This window comes from Rattus norvegicus, chromosome X (assembly GCF_021556685.1).
Source record: "Rattus norvegicus strain SHRSP/BbbUtx chromosome X, alternate assembly SHRSP_T2T, whole genome shotgun sequence".
Taxonomy (NCBI): Eukaryota; Metazoa; Chordata; class Mammalia; order Rodentia; family Muridae; genus Rattus; species Rattus norvegicus.
Window position 1 is genome coordinate 130165907 of NC_141554.1, and position 26380 is coordinate 130192286.

Consider the following 26380-nt stretch of genomic DNA (forward strand, 5'->3'; position numbering starts at 1 on the left):
GCATTAGGCTTCTGATTTAAGACCCCCTTCTATGGTCTCTAATTTAAACATCACTAAATAGAAAATTTAAGGTTTCTCTGTCATGAGAGGGTTGGATAAATGATCAAGACTGGAGCCTGGAGGGAACATTTCTAAGAGGTGTTATTCAGACTGCGAACTCCTGAGCCATGTACTAAGTCGTTACTGAGTGGCAGTATGTTCGATTCTTTGAGGACCAAAGGACAATGACTCTTTGAATGCTGAAGTGGGGATTAAGAGAAACAATAAAAATTTTAGTGTGAATGCTAAAAATAAACGGAAGCTTTGCTTTTACTAAGAGGTAGGTGAGAATCAGATCTTCTGAAACTGAGAGCAGTTTCCCCACTGATGCAGAAAACTTAACTAATGTCATAGGGGAGGTGTGTTCAGTCAGCTTTCCATTACCGTAAAGAATGTATTATAAGCAATCAACTTGAAAAGAGGAAAATTTTATTTTAATACATCACCTTTAAAATTATGATCATGGTTAGTTGCCCCCCCCCTCCACTGACTTGGGGCCTCTAATGTCATTTCACAATGGGATCTATGGTGGTGAAAGACCTTCATAGATACATGTAGAAAGGCAATGCTCTATTATTCCCTTCGAGATCACATCATTGATGATATGAGACCTTCAAGTTTCTACCACATCCTAGTAGTGCCATGGTACACACTAAGCCTTTACTACTTGGGATTTTGGGAGTCCATTTCCTATTCTAATGGCAGCAAGTCTTTGCACCTTCATGCTGATAACAATGAAGGACACTTTTGTCTATTGACTACTAGACTGGTGAACTCTATCAGGGTAGAGAATTTGACCTAACCCAGGGCTTAACCTCGCTTTTACATCCCGTTTGCACTAAGTTTGGTGAATCTGTCTTTTTGTCTCTGGTCACGCCAGCTGACTTCCACACATGAGCACACTTTGATATACTCCTCTATTGCCTTCAGGGCATATTTTTCTGACAGTTTGTAGAATATTCTCCTTTTATATATTTGTAAATCAATTTCTTTTTATCAAGGCACAACTTCCAAACGTCCCTCCCCCAATTGGGACTCTTTAACTTTGATTGGGTCACATTTAAGCCTGGCATTGATAAAGAAATAGTAGAATGGTCTTTGAGGGACCTGCCTGGAAAGTGTTTCCAGAAAGTACCTAGGCATATATATATATATATATATATATATATATATATATATATATATATATATATATATATATATATATATATATATATATTGCTTATCAGTTAGCTATCCAGCCAAACAACAATCACAAAAACAATTTCCTATAACACAGTTTCACCAATTCTTCCCTTGTGAGAATTAAGATATATTCAGTGTTCATTGGAAGTAAACTTCAAATTAGAGATTTTATGCAAAAATAAAGAGAATTATTTTTGTTCATTATTTGGGAGAGGTTCTCCATCCCATAATGAGAATTGTGGAAGCAATGCTGCAGTATGATGTATTAGTGCTTGTTAGACTTAGTAGGAGGACATGACATATACCGAGTATATTTTAAGCTTTATTCTTCAGAGATGTGAAAGTGAGTGATTTCAGATCACATAAAGCCATCTGGGGCTAGCAGGATCTGCAGATTCAATTTCGTTTCCTATATTTACATTGTCGTACTCTGATTTTCAAACCTTGGTGTCCAACATTGTAGGCATAATTTATTTTAACAATCATGTCCTTTGATGTGCTAACCAACAGTGTTTTCATTATCACTTATAATACAATACTCCACAGTCTTGGATAAGAAAAGATTTAAACTGCATTCAGAAAATCACTTCCAGGATTTAAAAATGTAACCAGTGTTCATTCTTAAACCAAGCAAGAAAGTATGGATCTCTGCACTTACCAAAAGTTCTGACAGTGATGCCGAGTGGGTGGGGATAGAAGTGGGAGGAAACACACACACACACACACACACACACACACACACACACACACACGCACACGCACACGCACACGCACGCACACGCACACGCACACACACGCACACACACATGCACACGTGCACACACACACATACACACACTCACGCACACACACACCAGCTTGAGTTGTCATACTTATGTACCCCCACCAAGGAAAACACTGGGCTCAGATGCTTGTACAGCATGTTAAGCTTGGAGCACATCTTTAGTTTTGTGAGAAAATAAATAAATCCCTGAAAATTAGTACACATAATGAAAGCATTGACAGACCATAACCTGTCTCCATTCATCAGCATTAAGCCCCAACAAGCAGCTTCAATGAAGGGACCTGCTCATAAATACAGTACATCCTGGAAGAGACATTATTCACAACGTCTTAGGCAAAGTAGGGGACATTATATAGTATGTGAACCGCAGGCTCTTTTCTCTGTGAAGCATCACTCTGTATGAAATGGCTGCAAATTACAGGTGAAATTATTTGACTTCTTCTCTTGTCTTATTATCCTCCAATGAGTAAATACTATAACTCTTAGGAAGGCAACTGCCTAAAGCCGAGACAGCCTGGATAGTTACCAACGAATTTATCACCTGTTGGGGAACAGGATGTTCCTGATCAATATTGAAGGAAAGGGGGTATGCCGATGTGATCTCTGGGAGTACAAATGGGGAACCAGATAACCTGAAAATGGCAGCTACAACCCCATATTAGATAACAGAAAAATGCGAGGTTTGATTGTCTATAATGACAATTTCAAACGTTGGCAGAAGATATCTCTCTATGCCATTTAAAAATTAATTACAGCTATTGAGGCTACCTACATTTAAAAAATATTTCTATGTGAAGAAATGAAAGTTCTTTTTCAGAATATAAGCTTGGAAACAAAGTTATAAAATCCTTCCCATCTGTGGCTCCATCAACTAGGAAACAGAAATATTGTATTTTTCTTTCTTCAATATGCTCTTTTTTGTGTGCGAGAGTTAAATGGTTATAACAACTTCTAGGTAATACTCTAACTTTTTTTTTTCTTTTTTTCGGAGCTGGGGACCAAACCCAGGGCCTTGCGCTTCCTAGGCAAGTGCTCTACCACTGAGCTAAATCCCCAACCCCTTAGGTAATACTCTAAATTTAATATGGTACCAGATTAATTTGCAGGAGTAAGAGCTGAATTGTATAACCAACATTGACCAGTTGACTGTAAAGTTTTTTTTAAGTAAAAGAGGAATAGTTTATTTTGCTTTGCTCATGTACATCTAAATTCTCTTCAAATTGCCATCACATTAAGGTGCACACACCTTAGGCAGAAGCATTTTTTTTCTTCAACTGATGTAGCTGTTGTCCCTTAATTACCTACTGGGATCAGAAAGGGCCAGACAAGATTCTGCACATCTACACATGTGCTCAATGAACCCATTAGTTTCTCTTGTTAGGTAGCTACTAATGAAGCTTCTAGAACTTGGAGGATTTTCAGGTATCTGTGTGTCACTACCAGTTAGAAGGAGACAGACTTTAATGAACAGCTGGGATGATTTCTTTGTGTAGTAAGCAATGCAATCAGAATTTCTCCAATAGGAGACACTAATAAGCTCACTGTAGCTCTGTGTGGTTAGTGAATGATGGGAGGTACTTAATTAGATATTCTGCTTAATAAAAGTTATAGCAAGTTCGAAGATGTAAAGGTCATTCCCAAGGAACATAAATAGACATTTAAAGTGACAAACATTCCAACTTACAGTCTTCTGGCTTGTATGTCCTCTGTTTGTGTTGAATGAAAAACTTACTTGAAGCACTTCAGAGTCCTCACAAGAACAATAAGTTGGTAAACTGCTTAACCAAGAATCTTGAGTTTAAGAAAGACCTGGCCAGTTTGGAGCACTTTGTTTTCTTGTTGGCCTGTAAAGCTCTAGCCTCAGCACTGTTGCAAAGCAGTGTAAAGGACAGCACCTCTCTCTCCATCAACCACTGTTTCGGTAAAATGTTATCCAAGAACCTGTTTCGCCTTTTGTTCACCATTTACTTTACACCTGCTATCTGTTAGGCATTGTGCTATGTAGTGGAAGTCCATACAGTAAAAACAGACATGACATTGCCCATGAGGAACTCATAAATAAATAGGGTTATGGAGAAAAAACAAGCAAATACAGTAATATAATATGATATAATATAAAACATAATAATATGATATGATATAACAAGTTCAGGATGTCACAGGTGTGAAGAACTTATGCTCATAAGTGGTATTCTATTAGAGTAATTATAACCTAGAACTGAATACATCTATGTCTATGTATCTATGTATCTATATACATCTATATGTATGTATGTATCCATCCATCCATCCATCCATCCATCCATCCATCCATCCATCCATCTATTCATCTATCTATCTATTGATCTATCTTTATAAATTTAGGATAAAATCCAGTAAATGTCCCTGGAAACACATGCAGGATGTCCAGTATACAATGATCGCTTCCATTTGTGAGAATATTATGTTTTTCTAGGTGCAGTGTTGGACTTTTTATGCATATATTCTTATTTAATAGTAATAATAGCCCTTTGTAAGAGGTATTAATATCATTTTTAGGTGAAGAAATTAAGCCACTTCTCTTTCCTGAAGCTTTCTCTGCAAACTCTAATTCACTACAAGGTCTCTGTCTTCTAAACTTCAGAAGCTATCATTTTATTTATGTGTTTTTAATGTGAATTCTCCAAACACGATCTGCTTATGTAATATGCTTCTTGAGGATAAAAATGCAATTTTCAAGTTTATTTTTATAGCTTAACAAATCCAGGATACCTGAACATAAGTGCTCAAGAAATCCTGCAGATTTATAGACTAAATTTCCACTTGTTCATATTGGTGCTCATCTGAACTTGAATAAAGAAAATCATGCCAGGAGGTCAAAAGCTAAACATGGATGCCTATAAAATGAATGTTGCAAGGCTGCAATGGTAAACTCTTTTTCCAAAGAGCATAAGAAGAACAACAATATCAACCAAACAGACCCCCCAGGGCTCCCAGGTACTAAACCACCATCCCAAGAGAACACAGGAATGGACCAGGGCTCCATCCACACATGTAGCAGAGGATGATCTTGTCAGGCATCAAAGGGAAAAGAAGCCCTTGGTCCTGTCAAGGCTCGATGTCCCAGTGCAGGAGAATGTCAGGGTAGGGAGGTGGGAGGGAGGGGGTGGGTACATGAAGGAGGACCCTCATAGAAGCAGAGGGGATGAAATAGTGGGCTTCTAGAGGGAAAACCAGGAAAAGGGATAATGTTTAAAATATAAACAGAAAAATCCAATAAAAGAAAAAAAATAAGAGCATTAAGAGGAAGATAGTCTTATCAATTAGTGATGATTTGGGTACGGAAAAAGGGGGTCCAACAACAAAGAACAGGGAGATGAACGACCATAGATCAAATTAACTGAAAATGAATTTCATCTATGGAGATTGCAGTCCTGTATAGCTTCGTGCTCACCCACAACAAACCCACTGTGCTCTGTCCACACAATTTTGTGTTCAGGTCCTGTAATCTTGTTCTAACTCAGTGTGTCAGGAGATAGAATGAGACACAGATGGCTCAAGATTTCTCACTAATTTGCTTTGCTGCATGTGAGAGAGCAGAGCGAACATTGGCTCCAAGGTGAGGTTAGGGATGGTTTTTTCAGTGTGCCTAGAACATACTTCTCATAAGAGTTTGTGCAAAGCATTTTACCATGTCATGTCTTGTTTTTTTTGCCTGTACAATCCACTCTACACAAAGTAAACTGTTCTGAAGATCACAAGGGCCATGGAAGTGAAAGGGTTATGAAGAGGATGAAATAGAACGGGACTGCTAAGTGACATCATAATTACACAATCATTGCTATTAGTCTTTGTGAAAATGACTTTTCCAGACTTAGAATCATAGACAATGGTTTCCATATAGGCAATAATTGAACACTTTGGGTCCTTATATTGTGGTCTGACAAATAGTAGAAGATGTAAGGCTTGAAAATCCTATGGAACCTTTGTGAGCACAGTGCCCTATGTTAGACTCATCACAGAGGCAAGGTAGGGGTTGAAAACAGTTTGGTCCGCTTGGGAAAAATTTGCACTAATGAACTATCGAGGTAAAAGCTTTCATAGTGTTATAAGCTGGTAAAAAGTTTCATACAGATAAGTGCAGTTCCACACCGTGGGATTGGTCAAGGTCGACTCTGGGGCAAGGGTGGTACTGGTATATCAACATTTTGTTCTAAAAATGACACCAGTATTGATGTAATTATTTTCCATTGCTATATAGAAGTTGTTGTATGTGTTGTGTGTATCTGCAAGAGAGATTTGGGTAAGTAAATGATTCTAGCTCAAATTATGTATTTCTTGCTTTATTTTTATAAATTCTTGCCCAAGAGATGTGACTGGGGTATGATTTTAGGGGAACTTGATCTATACAGGCTAAGATATAGGACATGACTTAGATACAGTTTAAAGACGTGCTTCTGTAATACTAAGAAAACAAGCACCTCCCAAGGTCCTTATATGAACAATTAGCGTTAGGAAGGAAAGTTCATTTATTGCCAATGGACCAGCAAAAAGCTAATTGCAATTGTTTCACTCTAGGGAAAATGAGTCTCAAGGTATGTGAATGACCAAGATGTTCTAATAAAAAAGCAAACCAAGTAGAATACCTTGGCCTAAATGATCAGTAAAAGCAGGATATGAAGCAGTAAGCTGACAGTGCTTACTACTAAGAAAACTAGGCTAACAAAGAATGAAGTTTTTTTTTAAAGACAGTTATTTGCATGTTAGTGCTCATTCAAAAACAACATAGAAAGCCCATTTAAGATTTCTTCACCCTCCATTCATCTTGACAAATGGAGCTGATGCCAGAAGAGGAGTTTCCTATGTCAGGACATTTGTAAATGGTAAGATAAAATAACGAGTATCCTGTGCATACAATTTCTCAGCCCTTTAAATGAAGTTCAGGAGTCATTAAGGAAGATCAGTTTGGGCTCAATCAATAATGTGCAACTACAACAAAAACACATACATGCTAGCTCTCTCTCTCTCTCTCTCTCTCTCTCTCTCTCTCTCTCACACACACACACACACACACACACACACACACACACACACACACACACACGATAGCTGAGGGCCATCAAAATGGCTCCTTTGCTTAAGATACTTGCTACCAGCTATGATAACCTGACTTGGAACCATGGTGGGAAGAGAAACCACTCCCATAAGTTGCTGTGTTCTCTGAAATCAGGTTCTGTGGCATATTTGTATGCAAACACACACACACACACACACACACACACACACACACACACACACACACACACACACACAGAGTACAGAATTTAAACAAACAAAACTATGACAGCCAAATTAAAGATATTCAGAATATTCAGTCAGTTTCACGGAGCAACAACTCTCCCTGCCCCCTTGGCAAGTTGATCTAGAAGTCTGCTAATCTGCGGGCATGAGAAGGTTATGCAGAAAGGTATTAAAAAAATCTAGGGGTTGGGGATTTAGCTCAGTGGTAGAGCGCTTGCCTAGCAAGCGCAAGGCCCTGGGTTCGGTCCCCAGCTCCGAAAAAAAAGAAAAAAGAAAAAAAAATCTAGATGCTTGTCATTTCCCATGACTCATCTTGGTCAGGCACCCCCATACCACTTCTATATCTTTCATTCTCTGAACTGAGCTACACAGATATGTCTGTGAGTGATATGAGGGGGGAGGGAATTCAGCCTGGGAGGCTGTAGCTTGAACCTGTGTACTTAAACTCACAGTGCTCAGCCTTTCATCTTCGTCTAACGGTGGGAATAATAGCCGAGCTGCCCATGTCAGCAGATTACTATAAAGGCCAAATGAAATAACAGCTGTCCTGTCTGCAAGATGTTTCCAAAAGGTGAACACGGATGCTGTTAATACTTATTTATCGTTTTGATTAACAGTTAGTTTTCTGGCATCATGCTGTGGTTTGTCTAGTACATGATTACCTACTTCAACATAGCTTGACTTACTTAGATGGCAGACGCCTCATGTGTAATTCTGTCAGCATCTGCTCCATGCTGACAGTGATGATCAGTCTGGATAGCATCCTGTATTTTTTTTCTAGTCAAAGCAGTCTGTGTGCTATACAGATTACATCACTTTTCAATCCCCATCATTTTGTCTGTACCTCTTTTCAAAGAGGTATGGAATGCAATTCCAAGTGGGGAAGGGTGAGGTATAGCATGCCATGAACTTGCTAATCTAAAGCCTACATTCTTCCTAAGAGTATGGTAGGTTTCTGGCTGGATCCAAGAATACATTTAACACTGAGCCCGGTAGCATATGCCTGTAATTCCTAGCATTTGGATGCAGAGGAAAGGGGATCAGGTGTACAAGGCCAGCATCACTTATATAGCAGAATCAAGGCTAGCCTAGGTTGCCCCAAACTCCAGTTCAAATAAACAAAGAAGCAATACATTTTACATGTTTAGTTATTAGGATGAATTCATCTCCTTATAACAAGAACTAAGCAATCCGAGTCTCATTTCTCATTTTAATTCATCATTTACTTACCACACACCTTTTCATCACTCTTTGAATTCCTTTGCCTTTTAGAGTAGGCTTAACCTATTATGGGTAAAGGCTAGAATCTAGTCCTCAGTTTTATTTTATCCTTGTGTCTATCTCCCTTTTTACATTACTTGCCTTTCCCCCCTCTGCTGATTTTTCCTAATGTCTTTCTGTCAACCTCAAGATAATAATTATTCCTTAAACACTTGAGATGTTTAATGTTGATATCATATAACCTAGTGACTCATCTCTTGTCTTCCCAAACACATTATAGTCTACTTAAGGGCAAGGCCATATTTTTTTCTGTCTAGATGAGTTTTGAATGTGTTGTTTGCAAAGCTTAATGAAATAGTGGAACCCGGGTAATATTCTTTTCCTTGTAAGATATACAGGGATGATGATGTAGATTTGGCAAAGTAGCTGAAATCAGTGGGAACCTTATGAATTGCAATGTGGAGCTACCGGCACCAATGTCTCATTGACATCAGTTAAATATATCAAAAATATTAATTAAGATGATGGCATCTCTGGATATCTGTGTGATAACCAGGAAGCTTTTGTGTAACTGGCATTTGCATAGTTCCTGCATAAAGGAGGGCTTTATATGTATATTGAATAAATGACTCTGGTCTTTATTAGAAATAGAACACTATAAGCAATGAGAAAATAATAAGTCCAAGCCTTATAAATAGCTAAAGCAAGCATAAGCATTATGAAATACTGTCAGATTTGATATTTTGAGGCTGCAGTGGTTCCATAATTCATTTGTCAAAACATCTCTAACATTTTAGGAACAAGAGAAGGTCAGATTATGTAGTGTCAGCTCTCAAGCTCATAGTTTGGGCCATCTGTGATATCTGAATAGTATCCTGTGAATATTTAAACTGATTTTTTTGAATAAAGTCTTAATGTCAAAACTGGACCAGCTGTAATCCCCAGCATTAAAAATAAAACAGAGGGTTTTACATGTTAACCTGTGGCTTTACAAATATTTCTTGCTTTATGACTTTTAGCTTTTATAGCATCTAACATAGCCCCTGATCAGTTCATTCTCTCTAGACATGCTCCCTACCCCCATTTTACTACTGTGGGGAAGGTGAGAAGGCACTTTGTGAGACCAAGTCCTAAGGTAGGGTTAGGGCAGTTATGAGTTTCCTTTGTTCAAGAAAATAGAGAAAGGACTATAGAATGGTGGTAAAAGTGTTGGCAAAATCCATTCTGATAGATTTTGGCTTGGGGAGGGACTTGTCAATCTGTTAATATGGCTTTAATTTTCTTGGGTTAGAGATGCCTTCTGAAATGAGAAATGGTTCCTGGCCACTCAGGGAAATGACTGCTATAATCAGCTTCTTTTCCTGAGTAAATACTGGTAAAATTGGGCCACCTACCTACCTTCCTTCCCCCCAAATCCATTACACACTTTAACAAGATTTTGCAAAACCAAATGGAATAGCTAGTAAGTGAAACTGGAAGAAAAATAGAGCAAATAACACTGGGGCTTCCTTGCTAGGCTTTGATATTTGAGGCTTGAAGATAACCTCCCATTTGAGTGGTTAATCCTGTGATTCCTCAGGGAGAAACTTTAAATGGGCCAGAACTCACTCCCAAGGAAACAGTGACTTTGGGTAATGATAAAGTTGACTCATTACATTGATGCCTTTTTCAGGAAGCTCACAGTCAGCCATTTAGGGAACTCTGAGTATGGGCATGTATTAAAAGTGCTGGTAAGCCCGACACTAAGAGGAGAGGCTTAAATCCATTACGTTCATGAAACGGATGAATACTAGGAACAGATAGTGCTCTGAAGACCCTGTTTTCATGCCGAAACTCGTATGTGTTCTCATCTATTGTTACCTGTGCCTCATATGTTGTGAAATTATTTTGAGAGAAAGCTTTGTTTAAAATAAAACACACTGAATCATTTTTTGAAATGGAATTGTCAGGTGTACATTTTCAAGTTGTTTCCTAAGCCCCTTTCTGATTCTGAAGGTTTCAAAACTATACAACATTTTAAATGGTAGACAATTCAGAGCAAAGTGCTACTGGCTTTAAACCTTCACACGTAATATAGTAACACATAAATATATAACACACACAACAGAGAAATTGGTCCTGCAATTCAAAGCAGAAAATATGGGTATAGTCAAACCACCACTGCTTCTGTCTTCCACTCTTTCCTTACTTTCTTACAGGTTCCTCTCTACTGCAGTTAGTGTTTATTACTCTTACACATGTTAAATACATTGTTGTATGTCCATACATGTTCGAATGACACCTAGTATTAGTTTTGTGCATTCACAATTTATGTAGGTGGAGGAGGAATAGGGGAACCAATTTGATCAAAATGCTTTACATGCATGTGTGAAATCCTCATACAATGAAAAGAATTTTTATGTCATTCGACTCCATAGCAGGTTTCTGTTTGGCAGGTCTGAGACCATCGTTTTGATATGTGACACTACAAAATATACATATAAAATGCATATGGGCCGGTTGCACACAAATGTGACTATACTTACTGCTTGACAAGTGTACATGTAAAAGAGTTAAAGTGGTAAATATTTGTTTTATACCACAATTACATACATTACATAAGGAATAATAATTCTTTTGTGAAAGGAAAAACGGTATAGATATAGATGGACTCAAAACATTGCTAAAAGGGTTTGCCATTAGAGGGCTATGTTTATGGGAATGAAGCCTGAACATTTCCACTCATATCTTTCCCTATAGTCCCAATTTTTAAGCAGCAGAGATTATTACATTAATATTTTTTAAGCCCATTAGGCTTAGCTAGATGGGTGATGAAATTATGGGTTACTTAATTTTTTTATAATACTCTAAAATATAGATAATGAAAATAGTTTTACTATCAGCCTTGAGGACTGAACTGCCTTTTATTTACATTTCTTCCTTGACTTAGTGATATAACATCTTCTTCAGGTGTCTTTTCAAATGCTCAGATGAGAATCACACATTGTCAACTTTTTATAATGTGATATTCCTCCTTGAAGAGCTGTCATCCATGAAAACAAAAACCTGTGTCTCCAGAGATCAGGCCATAGGACAGCATACTGTGTGTATGTGTGTGTGTGTGTGTGTGTGTGTGTGTGTGTGTGTGTGTGTGTGTATGTTTGTGGATTAAAATACTGTACGTATGTATATATGTGAACACTCAGCAGCTTCATTTAACTTCATAACTAAGCACTTAATCAATTAAAATATAATATTTTATGTTTTGTTGACATATAAAAATTAGAAGAATTCATCATTTTGTGGTGCAGTAGCTCGACCCCATAGGTCTGCACACACAAGGAAAATGTGCTATGTCTCCTTCCCTACTCAGAAACTCAAAGAGACTCAAATCAAAATGAATTACAGTTCCTTGTAGAGCAATGATCATAGATATGTAGACATGCTTCCTTTGAAACTTTTCCCGCCACATGATGTGTGCACTGCCATCTGCACCTTTGTAGATTTAGTAGCATATGCCGCATGCTGCTTTGTGTTTTCAACTTCTCACTGGACGTAAGTTTCTATTTCATTATGCCTCAGATGTGAGTAAGGCATGGGGAGAGGTGAGGGGGATAATCATTCTTTGGATGCATACAGTAAGGGGACACTCACTTTCTGTAGAAACATTTCAAATGATAAATAGTATAAGTGGTGGGTCTGTTTTTTTTTTTCTATCACTATTTGCTAGAAATTGCAAGAAAAATCTCCACTCCTGATGCCATCCTTCTTTAGTATACTACTGTATTCTGATCTGATCCTGATTGGGGTAAAGAAAGAGGAAAAGTTAGATTTATATCCAGAGCAGACAAGCTGAGGGCTGCAGGGAGGGCGTGAGAGAAAAAAGAAAGAGACATTTAAAACATCCCCTACTTTACCAGTTTGTGGCTTGCATTTCAGCACAGATAACTTGCAAAAACCTGCTTTTCCTTGACTTAAAACCTAAACGGCAGCTGCGTTTCTTGGATGTGCCATCTGTAATCCTTGAGTGAAGTGGCCAAAAAAAAGTTACAATCCATTGTTCAATTAAAAAGATAAAAATAAACATAATGACTCCACACTCAGATGTGATTTAGCCCACGGTGATGTCGAAGTTACAGATTCTGAAAGATATCTTGGTTTACTTTATGTTGTTGAAGTTTTACTGTGTATACTTGATGGTTTATTTAGTATTTCTAGAGCATTACTAAAGCTAAAAACATACTTTGCTGTTGAGTTAATATATAGGATTCCATGAAATGTCAATGTGCTATAGATGGAAGATTTCTCCAGAAATCCCCAAGCCTTATTAGACTCATAAGAAAATGACAAGAAATGTAAGAAATTTCATGCCTAACCCCATATATTTGGCAAATGTGGAATTACTAGGTCATCTTGTACTGATCTTGGAAGAGTATGGGGACTCTGATCAAATTCTAACTCTAATACTCTTTTATGTTTTAAAGCCTTAAAAACAAACATTTAACATGGAAGGAAATGTGCTAATTAACTTCTGAAGAATTTGTATATTAAAATATCTTACCCTGCTGGAGAAGACTGATAAAACAAACTTACTACCTTCTGCTGAAGAGAAACTGTATTTAGAAGGAACTTGCTATTCTCATAAAACTTTTAATAGGAAGAAGTGAATCAAATTCCTTAATTACCATTTTATGGTTGGTAAAAGGGCAAATTACATGCCATCCATTTCTAAACTTCTAAATGTCTCTGGTGCTTTTAATTAAAGCTGCCATCTAGAAACTACTAAAGCAATTTTACGCAATTAGTTATTTATAGGTTACCATAATACACCACTCAAAATATGATTTAAATGATTTGCAGCCTGTTAGGGTATGATCTTTGTCATTATTTTATTTTTTGCTAGAGCGTTTTCTTTGGATCAGTCGAGGTGATTCTTAAGTGGACAGACAGGAAATGGATGACACTGAGGGGCTGTGATAAAGAAGTAAAATTGTTTGGGTAAGTGGTCTTAAATAAAAAACATTATAATTCTGTGCTTCCCATCTTTAAGTGGAGTGGGATATAAGTTACATTCTTGACAATGCTGTGTAGATGAAGTACAGCCAGCCCTCTTTATAGGCAGATTCTACACCCTTGGTTGCAAGCAACCATAGATTGAAAATATTAAAATGAAATTGCCTCTGTACTGAATGTGCGTAGAGTTTTTTTCTTGTTATCATTTCCTAAACAATACAATCCAACCATTTACATAACATCTGCATAGTATTAGATATTATAAGTAATCTCGAGATGATTTAAAATATATGAGAGAATTGCATAGATTACACACAAATATTATGCATTTTATATAAAAGACTTGAACATCTTCCTTGGATACCAATAGATGATTTTTTTTCATTCTTATTCCCACACCTTTCCCATCTTTGCTGCTCTTCTAGCACACATTTAGCCACATTTAACACATTTTACCATGCTGCTTTGAGTAGATCCTATCTGCTGTCTTCAGGGGAGCTTGTCTCTCCAAACAAAGTTCCCATAAAGTAAATTAGTGTTGAATCAACGAGCCACTGCCCCAGACAGTTTTCTTCTCTGAACACTTATTTCACCTCTGAACAGAATTCATCCAGAATGAATTTTATGGCAAATAAAATGGGAATTATTTTGGTCACACGTGGATTTGTGGAGCATTAACTAACAGAAACCAGAACCAGAACTTATTTAAATCACACACAATAGCTGTGTCCTAAACTGTCTCGACTCTAGATTCTCTTGTGGCACCATCCCTTCCTAGGAAAGAGAGCATCCTTCTTTCCAGTCACTTATCCAGTGTGCTGTCAACTATTGCCATCATTATTAGTAACCAAACAACACTGATCAGAACCATAGGTAATATTTACTGTGTACACACTCCATTCTAAATATTAGGCAGCTTATGTAATTTATTGAACCAATCAACCGAGTAGGCACTATTCATGCTCTTACTTAAAGGATGAAGACTTTGTAGCTCAGAAAAATGAGACAACTTTCCTAAGAGTGAAGGATCTGGGGTTTGTATCTAGATTTGGTTTTATTTGAGAACCTAGGCGGTCATCATCATTTAATATTACAATATTTTACTGAATCGGATAAGTATGTGGTAGTTGAAATAACTGCTTCCATGGCTTATAAAACATGAACGCACCTAAAAGAGCACTCATCCACAAATGGCAGGAGAAAGGCAATTAGCCTCAGTCCTATCTATCCTTGTTGTCTTCTTCTTCCCTGAGCAATAGCTTATGCTTCTTAAATTGGTACAAAAATGTCAAAAGTTAGGAAAGTCCTAACATCACAGCTGCTTGCACAAGACAAGGTTCTACCCTTTTGATGATCATACATTAGATACATGAGAGCAATTGAATTCAGAAACCAGTTATACTCTCATTCTGGTTGGATAAGAACTTAGTTTATGAAAGAAATCTCCATGAATACAATGTATTTCTATACTTTTTGAATGGCTGTATGATATTTCTTTATATGTACCATATGCTGTCAAGTTATAATTGGATTATTAAGCTTCTAGTTTTTACTAATAAATTACATTGAAAAAATGCTGCTAAAAGTATTACAAAGGGGTAAAGTTTAAGAGTATCAAACATATTTTTCATAAGCTGCTTCTAAGCCTAACCCAAAGATGTTGAACTAGAAAATTGAGAATGTGGCCACAGTGAAGACTATTGATATTACTCTGAAAATAGATTTGATTTACAGGATTCTCTCAAATCTTTCAATGTGTGATCTTAATTCCCTTATTTTCAGCAGGAAAGATCTATTTCTTTGAAAACCCTGGGGTCCATGACTCTTACATCCCTTATCCTCATCCTTACCTTAGGACTAGGTCTTTATTCTCTCTCCATTTCCCACTTTTTTAAAGAATATTTTTATACAATATATTTTGATCATTTTCTTTCCCCTTCCTTAACTCCTCCCAGATCTTCCTCACTCATCCAACTTTATGTTCCCTTTCTCTCTCTCTCTCTCTCTCTCTCTCTCTCTCTCTCTCTCTCTCTCTCTCTCTCTCTCAAAACACCACACAAAATCAAATAAAAAACCCTGCATGACAAAAACTATCCTAACAAAAGGAAACAAAAAGCTCACAGACATCCCCCCACCACCACATGGAGTCCCCTTTGTGTTGTTAATTACTCCCAGGCATAGGGGTTGTCCTGGATTGTGGTTGACACATCCGGTGGCACACCATTAGAGAAACTGATTTCCCCTCTCCCAGCAAGTATTCCTTACAAATAGCATCTTGGTTAAGGGTGATATTTTGTATCTACTTTCCCTTCTCAGCACTGAGATTTTGTCTGCTTTAAACCTACATGGTCCTATGCTGGTCCCATTTTCTCAAGTCCTTGGTTCATCATTAATTTCCTGTATTTTGTATTTTTCCACATGTCACAGATGATCTCTTACAACTGCTTCATTCAGTGACTATTCATGGGCTATTAACAGTTGATACTGGTTTCTACATCTTGTTTTAAAATGTCCATGGCTTCCTGGATGCATTTATCCTTGGTTCATTTTTAATTGCTTTCAAGGATCTTTCTCTGCCTTCCTGATTGGATGCTTCTATCTTATTATTAGCACCCATACTGGATTTGCTGCTCTAGTATTGTTCCTGTGCACTTAATTTGTCTATAATCCAAATTATCCAAAATGTATAGAGCAGATGATCATGTCACTGTCATGTATCCTTTTGACTATAGGATAAAGCCATAAATTATTACTCCCTCCTTTGTTTCTGCTATTACCCTGATGTATTTTTTTTTTACTATAAAACATTGATTATCTCATGGTATCTTAAATATAGCGTTTGCTTTATTAATGCTTGGCTTGTCTTTAATTTTATTCAGGAACATCCCTCTTATATTTCCAAATGATTGTCACCAAGAAGTCATATATGATACTAAATGAATTTAGGAAAGCCATTACTGCCCCACTGCACTGGAGAACCAAAAGGATTTCCCATTTCTCTACTATGCTCCCTTCCTTATAGACACCACTGATGTCAATCAGATGTCACCAATTGTTGTCTTACCATCTTTTCATTAATCATCTTTTGGGAATAGTATGCAGGTGCTTGAAAAAGTTAGAGTTTAGGAATATACCTGAGCCAAAGGGATGAGAACAACTGTTTGTCTCTAGATTTTATATTATTCAGATTCCACAATTTCCTATAAAGTTAAAATGAATCATATATAATGTCATGAATATCCTAAAGTCACCTTTTAAATGTAAGGACTTAAGAATTATTTCTCTTCCACAGGAAAACTGCACTCAACTGAATATTGCCTAAGCCCTGCTGGCTTCTGAGGTCAATTTATTTAAAGACACACTTGAAAATAGAGATATAATCTGTGGGGAGGTCTAAGAAAACCATATTAAGTCATTGATTAATTTTAACCCACCCTGTCAATCCTTCACCCTTTGTATCTACTTAGAAAAACATAAGTGCATTCAGCTTGTCACACATTTTATTTTATAACGCCACCTAGTACCATTTCACATTCTGCTTAAGTACTTGGTCATCTATTACATGACTCATTACTTTGAGTTCTCTGTAGAATTAAAGAAAGTTGCAGAAAAAGTAATAAATGGAACCTAAGTTTCAACGACATCATCCATGCATGTTTTAAAAGCATCCTTTAAAGTCAATTCAAATTCATATACAATGCTAGGGAATACTACTCCCTCAACCTCCTTGCCAAATCCTTTTCTTTGCCCTATTACATTGAAGTATTGATGAGTAAAATGGCAAATGCTTCTTTTTATTGGGATTCAAATCAAAGTATATCACATTGGAAGAGATAAAGGCTTCTTCCCAGGAGAAGAACCCAATGACTATCATATGAAATTCTATTTGGAGATGCTTCCATTTTTCCCTCATACAAAATCTGTAGTTACTATGTAGTCAGGACATTTAATAAAATGAAGGTTTCCTGCCTTGGCTCCTTAAGGAAAATTTGGTGAAGTTCCTAGTTGCAGAGAAGTGACAAGGATTCCTGGAGACTCATTTAAATAATTACATTTACAGACTTTGTAAATGCTATATGGTACATCATTAGTACACGCTTAGAGAAAATAAAATAGGACAAGGAAATCTGACTGGAAACTCTTTGTTTTAAATAAAATTATTTTCCTGTGAATACCTGTCATTAGATTTCAAAGTAGTTTCGAAAATTTGTATTCTCCCCAGATATCCTGAATGTTAGTAGACAGCTGTGGAGTGTGGGATAGCAATAGTCTGGGTTTTTGTCCTTTTCATAGTAGATGTTTTGGAATGAGCTAACTTAGTTTGAGTTCTGGTATTGTCACCCATATACCATGTGATCCTGAATAAATCTCTTATCTTACTTGAGTTTCTGCTTCCTTTTGTACAATGGGAATCATATAATGGGAATCACACAAACAAGTGAATTGCTGTGAAGATGAGAGATAGTGTGTGGAAAATATCTGTTAGACTGAATAGCACACAGTAGGCACTCAGCATGCTCTAGCTATATCTATTGTAATCCTTTAGAATCTGAAAGAAGACCATCCTGAGCACTTCAACTTACATTTGAGAAATTTCAGGACCACGTGTTAAGTTCCATGCCAGCTCCAAAATAGCTTATGGCATTATTAAGTCTATTTTAGTGTTGAGGAAAAGGGAACCATGGTAAGGGAATAGTGACTTGTATAGCCGTTCAAAGAAAACATGGACATTCACTTAGATAGTTTACAAAAATCCAGGCTCTCTGACCTGCAATTCTCAACTACCTGCAATTTCTCACAAACATACAAACAAACAGAGCAAACAGAAGTGAAACACAGCACAGCTTCTGACCACTGACCTTTTGCTGACTGGCTTTTGCTTGGATTCGACAATGTACTCCAAATTTAGGATGAAGAATCTCGAAACATGTTATATTTCAGCTTAGTTTTAGAATAGGTTCGGAAAGTCAATGAACTGCCTTGCCAAGCAATATTGACCTACCTCACCTTGAGTCAGTAGTTAAGGACAGGTTGGCACGTCTGCCTAAAACTGTAATATGTTGCTTGGTCAAGTCTTAGAGCAACAGTTGTCAGTCTTCCTAATGCTGTAACCCTTTACTACAGCTCCCCATGTTGTGGTGACTCCCCAACCATAAAGTTATGTTTGTAGCTACTTTATAATTGTAATTTTGCTACTGTTATGGATAGCAATGTAAATATCTGAATATGTAAAACATCTTATACATGACTCCCAAAGGGGTTACCTGCAACTCACAGGTTGGGAACTTGTGTCTTAGAGCAAGTGTTCTTTCCTAACCTAATACTGCTACTCTTCAGATGCTCATTTCCATTTTCTTTATGCCCTTCCTTCTATGTGAGGGAAAAAAATCAAACATCCACTTAAAGTAATCCATTAAACAGTTGCCGTCTTCCAAAGAACTGGGACGAAGGAGCCGTGTAAAGCAGAACTACAAACACATTGCACTTTCTTGAGAGATATAGAATCTGCAGGAAAACTTCAAAGATGAAATTACCAATTAGTCCTACCCTCTTTCTTAATTTGCACACTGTAATTTAATAACTTCTTGCCTGACTGATCCTCCTACGGAAGTCTATGAAATTGCCCCGTAGCACTTCACATAATAAGATTCTCACATCTGATTTCCTGACAAAGGTAAATGCTGCCTAGGTTTAGCATGGAGATAGGAGATATGGTCAGGCACTTGAATGTTCTGACCAGTCTGTTAAAGGTGGCTGATGTGTGTACAGAGGTTCTACAATCTATGAGTTTGAAAATCAATATCAGGGTATCAAATATCATTTCCGCGGTTGAAGGGGATATAGTACATACCTACCTAGTATAAATTATAACTTCCACTTCTTTAAGCAATCAAATTTACCAACTGTATCTGGACAAATGTTGAAACCTAAGCTTCAGGAACATTATGTAAAAGTTGTTCACTTGAGTTCAGATCGTCAGCTGTCTGTCTGAGCCTCATGCTCTCAGGGCTGCTTTGGAAGTGTATCAGATTATGGTAAGGGGCACTTTTGTAAAGCATGACAAGTAAATCAAGATGAAAGAAAGCACACTTCTAGATTTGTCAAAAAGAAAGACTAGGTTTGATATTAGCTTTAATGGATGTATAAATTTTGGCACTCCAATTACTGACACTTCAAGAGTTCATGCAAATCCTGCTCATCAGGGCATTTATTGCTGCTTTCCAAGCAGCCAAACCTATACCGAACCAATTCTTTGCTTTATTTGGAAGAGCTGAGATAGTCATTCACTATGTGGCAGGTTGAATGTGGTAGGTGAGATGAGTGGTTTTCAGACTAGCAGCAACTCAGGTGGATGTCAATTTCCGGCACAATACAAGCCTGATTCTTCCTTATTACTTATGCAGAAATCTTTATAATACCCATAAGAGTTTTAAATCTGTATAAAAGGTAAGACCCAACCTGATATATTTTCTTGAAAGATGAGCTGATTATGTGTTGCACCTGAGTTATTCATTTACTCTTTGAATATTTATTGTGGGCCCACTATGTGTGTGCAGTAGAAGTTGGCACAGAGAAGAGGAGAGATTTTACTATAGTGCTTGGGAGATTTTTACATTCCCTTAGGAGATACCTTGTGTAAGCATGATTTATTTAGTTGATCAATTATAAAATAAATACATTTGATGCATTCTACATGAGGCTCAGAGATGGTAGGGAGATGGATCAAGTCATAAAATATTAGATGTAGTTTCACTTCACAAACTTCTACAGGAAAAAAAAACCTTCCATGAAGGAACTGGGTAGCAAAAGAAGGAAGAATATAATCTACTGTTAATTACATAGTATAGATCCTTTTTAAGAAATTCAGATTTAATAGGCTGAGGTTCGCCAGAAGGGCTTTATAAGAAACACTATAATTGAAGAACCTGGAGACGTTGAACTATCATAGTAGTTGGAATTTAATTCCAATATGGCAAATGTCAAATGGCTACAGAATAACCTCTTAGTATTTGAAATAATAAGTGGCTTTCTAACACATTAAATATATTGGTCTCACAATATTTATTGGCATGGAAAGATATTTATAATACATCAAATGTGAAAAGCTGGTTATAGAATAATGATATATACTATGAACTTATTTGTATAGAATTAAAACATACGCTATACATGGAAAAATTACTAGAATGTTACTGGTGATTTTCTGTATGTTGTAAGTATGTGCTGATTTTAATTAAAAACATTTTTGCTCTTCCTTTTGTATTTTCTGCAACAAGAGTGTATTATGTTTAATACTTACTGCTAGCTTTAAGAAATATCATGAAATGAATACTTTTTAAAATTCACTAAAATAAATATGCACACATATCTGCATCAATACCTAGGTGAAGGAAGCAAGAAGAATGTTTGAATAATTAAACAGATGAGGTAAATGATATGTGATGACAGACTGAAACCTGGGCCATTCACAAATTTAATCATCTAAGTTGGACATATGATTGAATATTATACAGTTATGAAGTTAATTGGGAGATATAGATTTGTTCATCAAATTCCAGGCATTTGAAGTAATGGTTGGTCCTACAAGATAGGAAGTGCGATTTAAAATAAGGTTAAGCTCCCACTAACTCTTTTATCCTAGAGTTGATGTAAGTTAAAAAAAAAAGAAAACACTTCAAAAATAATCTAGATAATTTAAAGAAAGAAAAGTTCATTCTGATTGTTAAAAAATAGGGATACTGTGAGATAGTACTTCTGACAGTGGTACAGAAAGGTAGGGACAAACCTCATTAGACCCAGTGTAAGCCACAGAACAAAAGAAGGGACTGGAAGCTCTAGGCTGGGACCAGTTAACTCTTTAAGTGCTGGACTGTATGGAGCTTCTAGGAAAGAGTGCTCAGGACAGGTTGGGATCCTGAGAGGCACTCCAATGTCCCCCAAGCTATAGTTATTCGTTGGCAATCTTTCCTAACAATTACGATCATGTAAACATGGACCCTATTCACATCATGTAAAAATTTGCTTTGAGGTACCTATCTTCTGTGATAGACTCTGAAAAAGCTATGAGAGGCAAAAGATTGAGAGAGAGTAGAGCATGATAATGGCCTTAAAATTCAGCGAAGTCGAATGAAATCTATCATCAATCAAGGCTTAGCTTTTTGTTTAATTATTATTATTATTTTTTACCTCGAGGGCTGTTCAGTGAAGCTTCTGAGGCTTTGCCACCGTCTCCGCAGTGACTTTGGTCAAAGGGAAGGCACTGGTCACCTGTTCCTGCTACCACTTCAAAATTCTTAGAGAGATCTTTTGTTTCCACGAGCGATTTCAGTTTGTAGACTTTTCGAGTATTGGTGTCTGACAGGTAGAGCGATTCAGACATAGGGTCCATAGCCAGATAGTACTTGTGCGCAGGACTTGTGCTACGGAAGAGGAAACGGAAGTTAGTAAAAGCAGTTTGTTCAATGTGGACCCCAGCAGTCTGTCTTTTGTCACAAATGGAAAACTATTTTAAAAGGGGAAAGAAAATGCCTTTTACAGAACTAGTAAGTAAGCACACAACACAGAAACGGCACCAACGAATGCTCCAGTAAGAGATGATGGGAATTTGGACTAATGACAGCAGAGGTAAAGGAAACATACCACAGAAGAAAGTAGAAGGAAGGGAAAATATGATGTCCCATACATGTGAGAAATGATAGAAAGGATTTGGAAAAGAATGCCATACGGCTTCTGGCTTAAGACCAGTGGATAGTAAGCAGACCTTTCAGCACTAAACATATTAGAAATAAATGGGAAATTGTGGTTCTCCTCCTAGCTCTCACAGTTTATTAGAGCAGGGAACACTGATACCTAAACAAGTCATTTAGTTTGTATGTTTCTCCCTAAGCTTCCTTATGAGCCTTCCATAAGGCTTATGGAAGGCTTCCTTCATGAGAAGTTGCATGAGAGACTTCAGGCTTTGGATACTTAGTCAAAGAAGGTGGAGGGGTGAGTGCTAGCAGAAGAAAGCGCTCCTTTAAGGATTGGCATTCTCTTAATTGTGACTGCCCTCTAAGCTTATATATCTATGTTAATAATTATAAAGTTAGCAAATGGTAGCTTTGAAAACTCAACTTACAGTTTTGTAATGGAAAAAAAAAAGATCCTATTGGAATATTTGATTTTTTTCTGCTTACCTTCTTTGAGTAAGATAACAGTAGATTCCAGGGACTTCTTCAACCCTGGAACTACCATGGCAGGTGCTGTAAATAAATTGTAAAGGGCACCACCCGACTCCAAAATTGGTTTGTCAGCTTGACCAGAAAAGCATCTCTGTATCAAAGACTACTCAAATAGGTGGTTGAGTAAAACTTTTTATATATTTAGTTCAAGCTTTCCTCTTCAGAATAATATTTCTCCAGCATACTTGGATTTTCCCAAAGTTGGAAAGATGGGTTACAACCTTTCCTGGAAATAATCTTTGCTACTTGGGTAGCCAATTTGCGGAATTTCAACTGAGCCAGATTAATCATGCTTTGTTTCGGTAGGGTCCATGGGCTATTTTTCCAAGAGAAATGTTATTCGCACAAAAGTACTTTGGAATGCATTACATCCATTCATTATTGAGTATCTCCAATGTGCCTGCAAGCTAAGTTAGAATTAGTATTCACCTCAACTTTCAGCTGGGGAAACCCAGAACCATAAGGGGCTTGCCCAGGGTCACTAACAGTTCTGTGTTGTTACTAAGATTAGATTAGAGCTCATGTGAATACGTGTGCAAAATGCCAACAGAATACTCTTGATTGGAAGGTGGGAAAGACAACCAGGGCTCTATCTTTTCCTAACTGTGGAACTTGTCAGATTTTGTTCCGTAAGGCTGTTTGTCAATTTTATGTTCTGGTTTTTAGAAAAGGGAATAACCCGACATATCAAATTCAAATCTGATTAATGTTATTTTCTTGACAAGAATACACCCTGTAATGATATGCAATTTCCTGCCATTTCCCAAGTAGACTTCAGCTCCATTGACAATGGTTTCTTTGTGCTTTCTGAAAACTTGCGAATGCATTGCACTGCATTCCTACTTGGTTTACTCCTTCATGACTGAGTGCATAGCAGTTTGACAGATGTGAGGATTTCTTTTGTAATTCAGGTGTTAGACTCCCACTGTTACCCTCTGGCTCATTTTATACTTAAGTCATGTTCGTCCAGTTAGCACAGTTAACATAGATAGTTAAATGGCCAGTTAATGCTTCTAATTAACTACAGCCAATAGTTTACTAGCCATCAAATTGGCAACCAACTGAATTTGGTTAAAGAACCAGCTATGCCAAAGCTACGAAGCTAAGTTTTTGTTTGTTCCTTTGGGAGGTGGCAATTCCTTAACCTGATTCATATTCAAAACCCTACTAGTGCTACTTTGATGACAACTGGCTCTTGGGAATGAACAAATTCAATTTTGTCCTTTGAAAGTTGAGAAATTTTGAGCAGTCGTGACAAATGTACTGTACACATGAGTGGAACAGAAATGCTCATCACTAATTTCAGAACGAGGTGGCCTTGTTGGTAAATGGTCAGTTTGGAGCTTTTCAATTACTTCCTTTGGTGAGAGAAAATAGAACCCATTTAGTTACTTCAAAGGAAAAAGATGTTATTAAAGAAAGTTATCAAATGTAAAAAAGCAACTCTTGCTTAAAAACGGAAGGTCATCATGGTCACTGCGTCTTGATGTAATTGACAACTATATTTTTGAGTCTTGGGGAAAAAAAACCACTGCAAATTTAAAACATTAAAGTGATTTGAACTTATGTACTCATTTGTGATATTACCTTAGGGAAACAGGATGAGACTTTTGGCCTTACTTTCTCATAACATACTGAACTGTCATCTCGCATTTATCTTCTCTTTTTTTCTGAGTGTTCTGTTCCTTCAGTAAATTCCTACGGAATATACTAACCTTCTTTTCTGGAATACACTTACCTGCATATAATTTCCAAATTCACTTTCAATCATTTCTTTAACCTTATTTAAGAAGCAAACATTTTCTTTTAGCACATTTTTCTTTTTTTGGTTAGAGAATGGCTTCTTAGGTAAGAGGGTCATTAGGCAGGTACCTGGGTTATTTGCTTACCTATGTCTGGTATCTCTGTTTCTAGGGTGCACAGGGTATCCATGAGTAGCAAGTAAAAACAAATAGAGAGTCATCAGTACCATTCAACAAGAGAAATCTCAGCAGACACATCAATTCTGGTCTCAGCTTGTGGCAATTAGAGAGTTGCCGCTGGGATCATTTAGTCATTGTGAAGCTACAGTTGATTCACTCCTTGCATGCTTCTTATAAGATGGTGTCAAGGTGGTTACATGTCTTGCTTGGTGGGGAGGTGAAGTTCTAAGACAATTAAAACAAAGCTTCTCTCTGGCCATCTGCCTCAGGACCACTGGACTCTAGCACACGTGCAGATTATCTGGAATCGCTCCCTTGTCCTACTAAACCAGAATCCTGACACATGGAAGGAGGGATTGGTGATTGTATTTTAAAAAGTATTCATCTGGTGATTTTGATGCAGAGTTAAGATGTAAGAACCACTGGGTTTGGACGTTAAAAAGTAGCCACTGTAAGAGAAAATTTTAGTTTGATAGCTCTGAATCCTCAATGGAAATGTAAAGCCACTGGATCTTGCTGTAAATTACTGTACAGGCATCCCAACCTCCACTCAGAGATAAGGTGCAAACATTTGTTTGTACAACCAGTGACAATATTTTAAAAAGGTCTCTTGAAAGTATGGGAGTTTTCTCTTTATGCTGCAATATTAATTTGCCTGGTATGCTAATTGTTATCATAGTGGTATGACAATTATGAAGACAACCAATCACTCACTTTCTTATGGTTATGAGACATGTTCCACAGAAAGCTTTTCATGCCTGATAAAGTAAACCTGAGAAAAAGTCCATGGCAAGGGACATTATGTTTCCTAGGTGCGAACCTACAGTGATCATTATTTTAAATGGTTTTATCATCCAATTGCCTTCTAAATATTTATGTTCGTATTTCTATTTTTTTCTGCTTACAATTTTGTTTAGAGGAAGATCTTTCTGCAGTGGTTAGTAGTTAATACAAAGATTCATAGTTGGTCGAAGTACCAAGAATATGTGACTATGAGTGATCAGCAATGGATGAATAATTTTTATTAATCTCCCCACAACCAGGGACCAGCGAACATTATAGAAGAGTGGTCAAGGAAAGTCAGAGCTTATGGATAAGGAGGGGAGCTATGGAATGCAGACTCCTGACGTGATTTGGCTGCTGTATGCATCAACTAATAGCACCTGCAGTTATCTGCACAATACCTGAACAAAATCAAGCCAGTCACACTTCCAGTATGAATTGGAGAGGGGTCCCAGAGAGGCCCAACCTTTGGCCCAAGAGCTATTTCCAGTTCATGGTTGCTGATAGAGCGAAAGTCACTCTACTTTGGGGACATGGGTGCTAGTGGGTTGCCCATATACCAGTGGATGGCTCTATACATATGCACATATATGAGCAACACTATTTGGAGTAGGAATTATTAATAACAACAACAAAAGTGGAGTATTAAGTTGGGAGAGAGACAGGGTTGGGGGCACTAGAGAAATTTGGAGGAAAGTAATAGATGGATATGTCCAAAAACTTGTATAAATGTATGGAAACTTCAAAGAATTTTTTAAAAGAAGGCTTTACTTTAGACCACGATAGAATGTCCTTAGCATTGAAACTGTTATATCAAAACAGCTTCAATAAAACATCATGTACATCAACTATTAAAGCCTTATGTCTTCCAGCCATCTGTGTTCCAAAGGGCAACTGGGGTGGGCAAAACAGAATTGTCAGCCATAAAGAAACAGAACTTTTAGTAAGCACTT

General features: G+C 37.2%; 1 protein-coding gene across 2 annotated transcripts in view; it reads right to left on the reverse strand.

The window, feature by feature from the left end:
• Tenm1 (teneurin transmembrane protein 1) overlaps positions 1–26380 on the reverse strand; it is an 889292-nt gene that overhangs the window by 89310 nt on the left and 773602 nt on the right. For both annotated transcript variants that reach the window (XM_087599322.1, NM_001446957.1), the window contains 2 exon segments: positions 24612–24632; positions 21689–21921 (listed from right to left, as the gene is read on the reverse strand). In XM_087599322.1, the coding sequence (XP_087455448.1) occupies positions 21689–21921; positions 24612–24632 (254 nt within the window).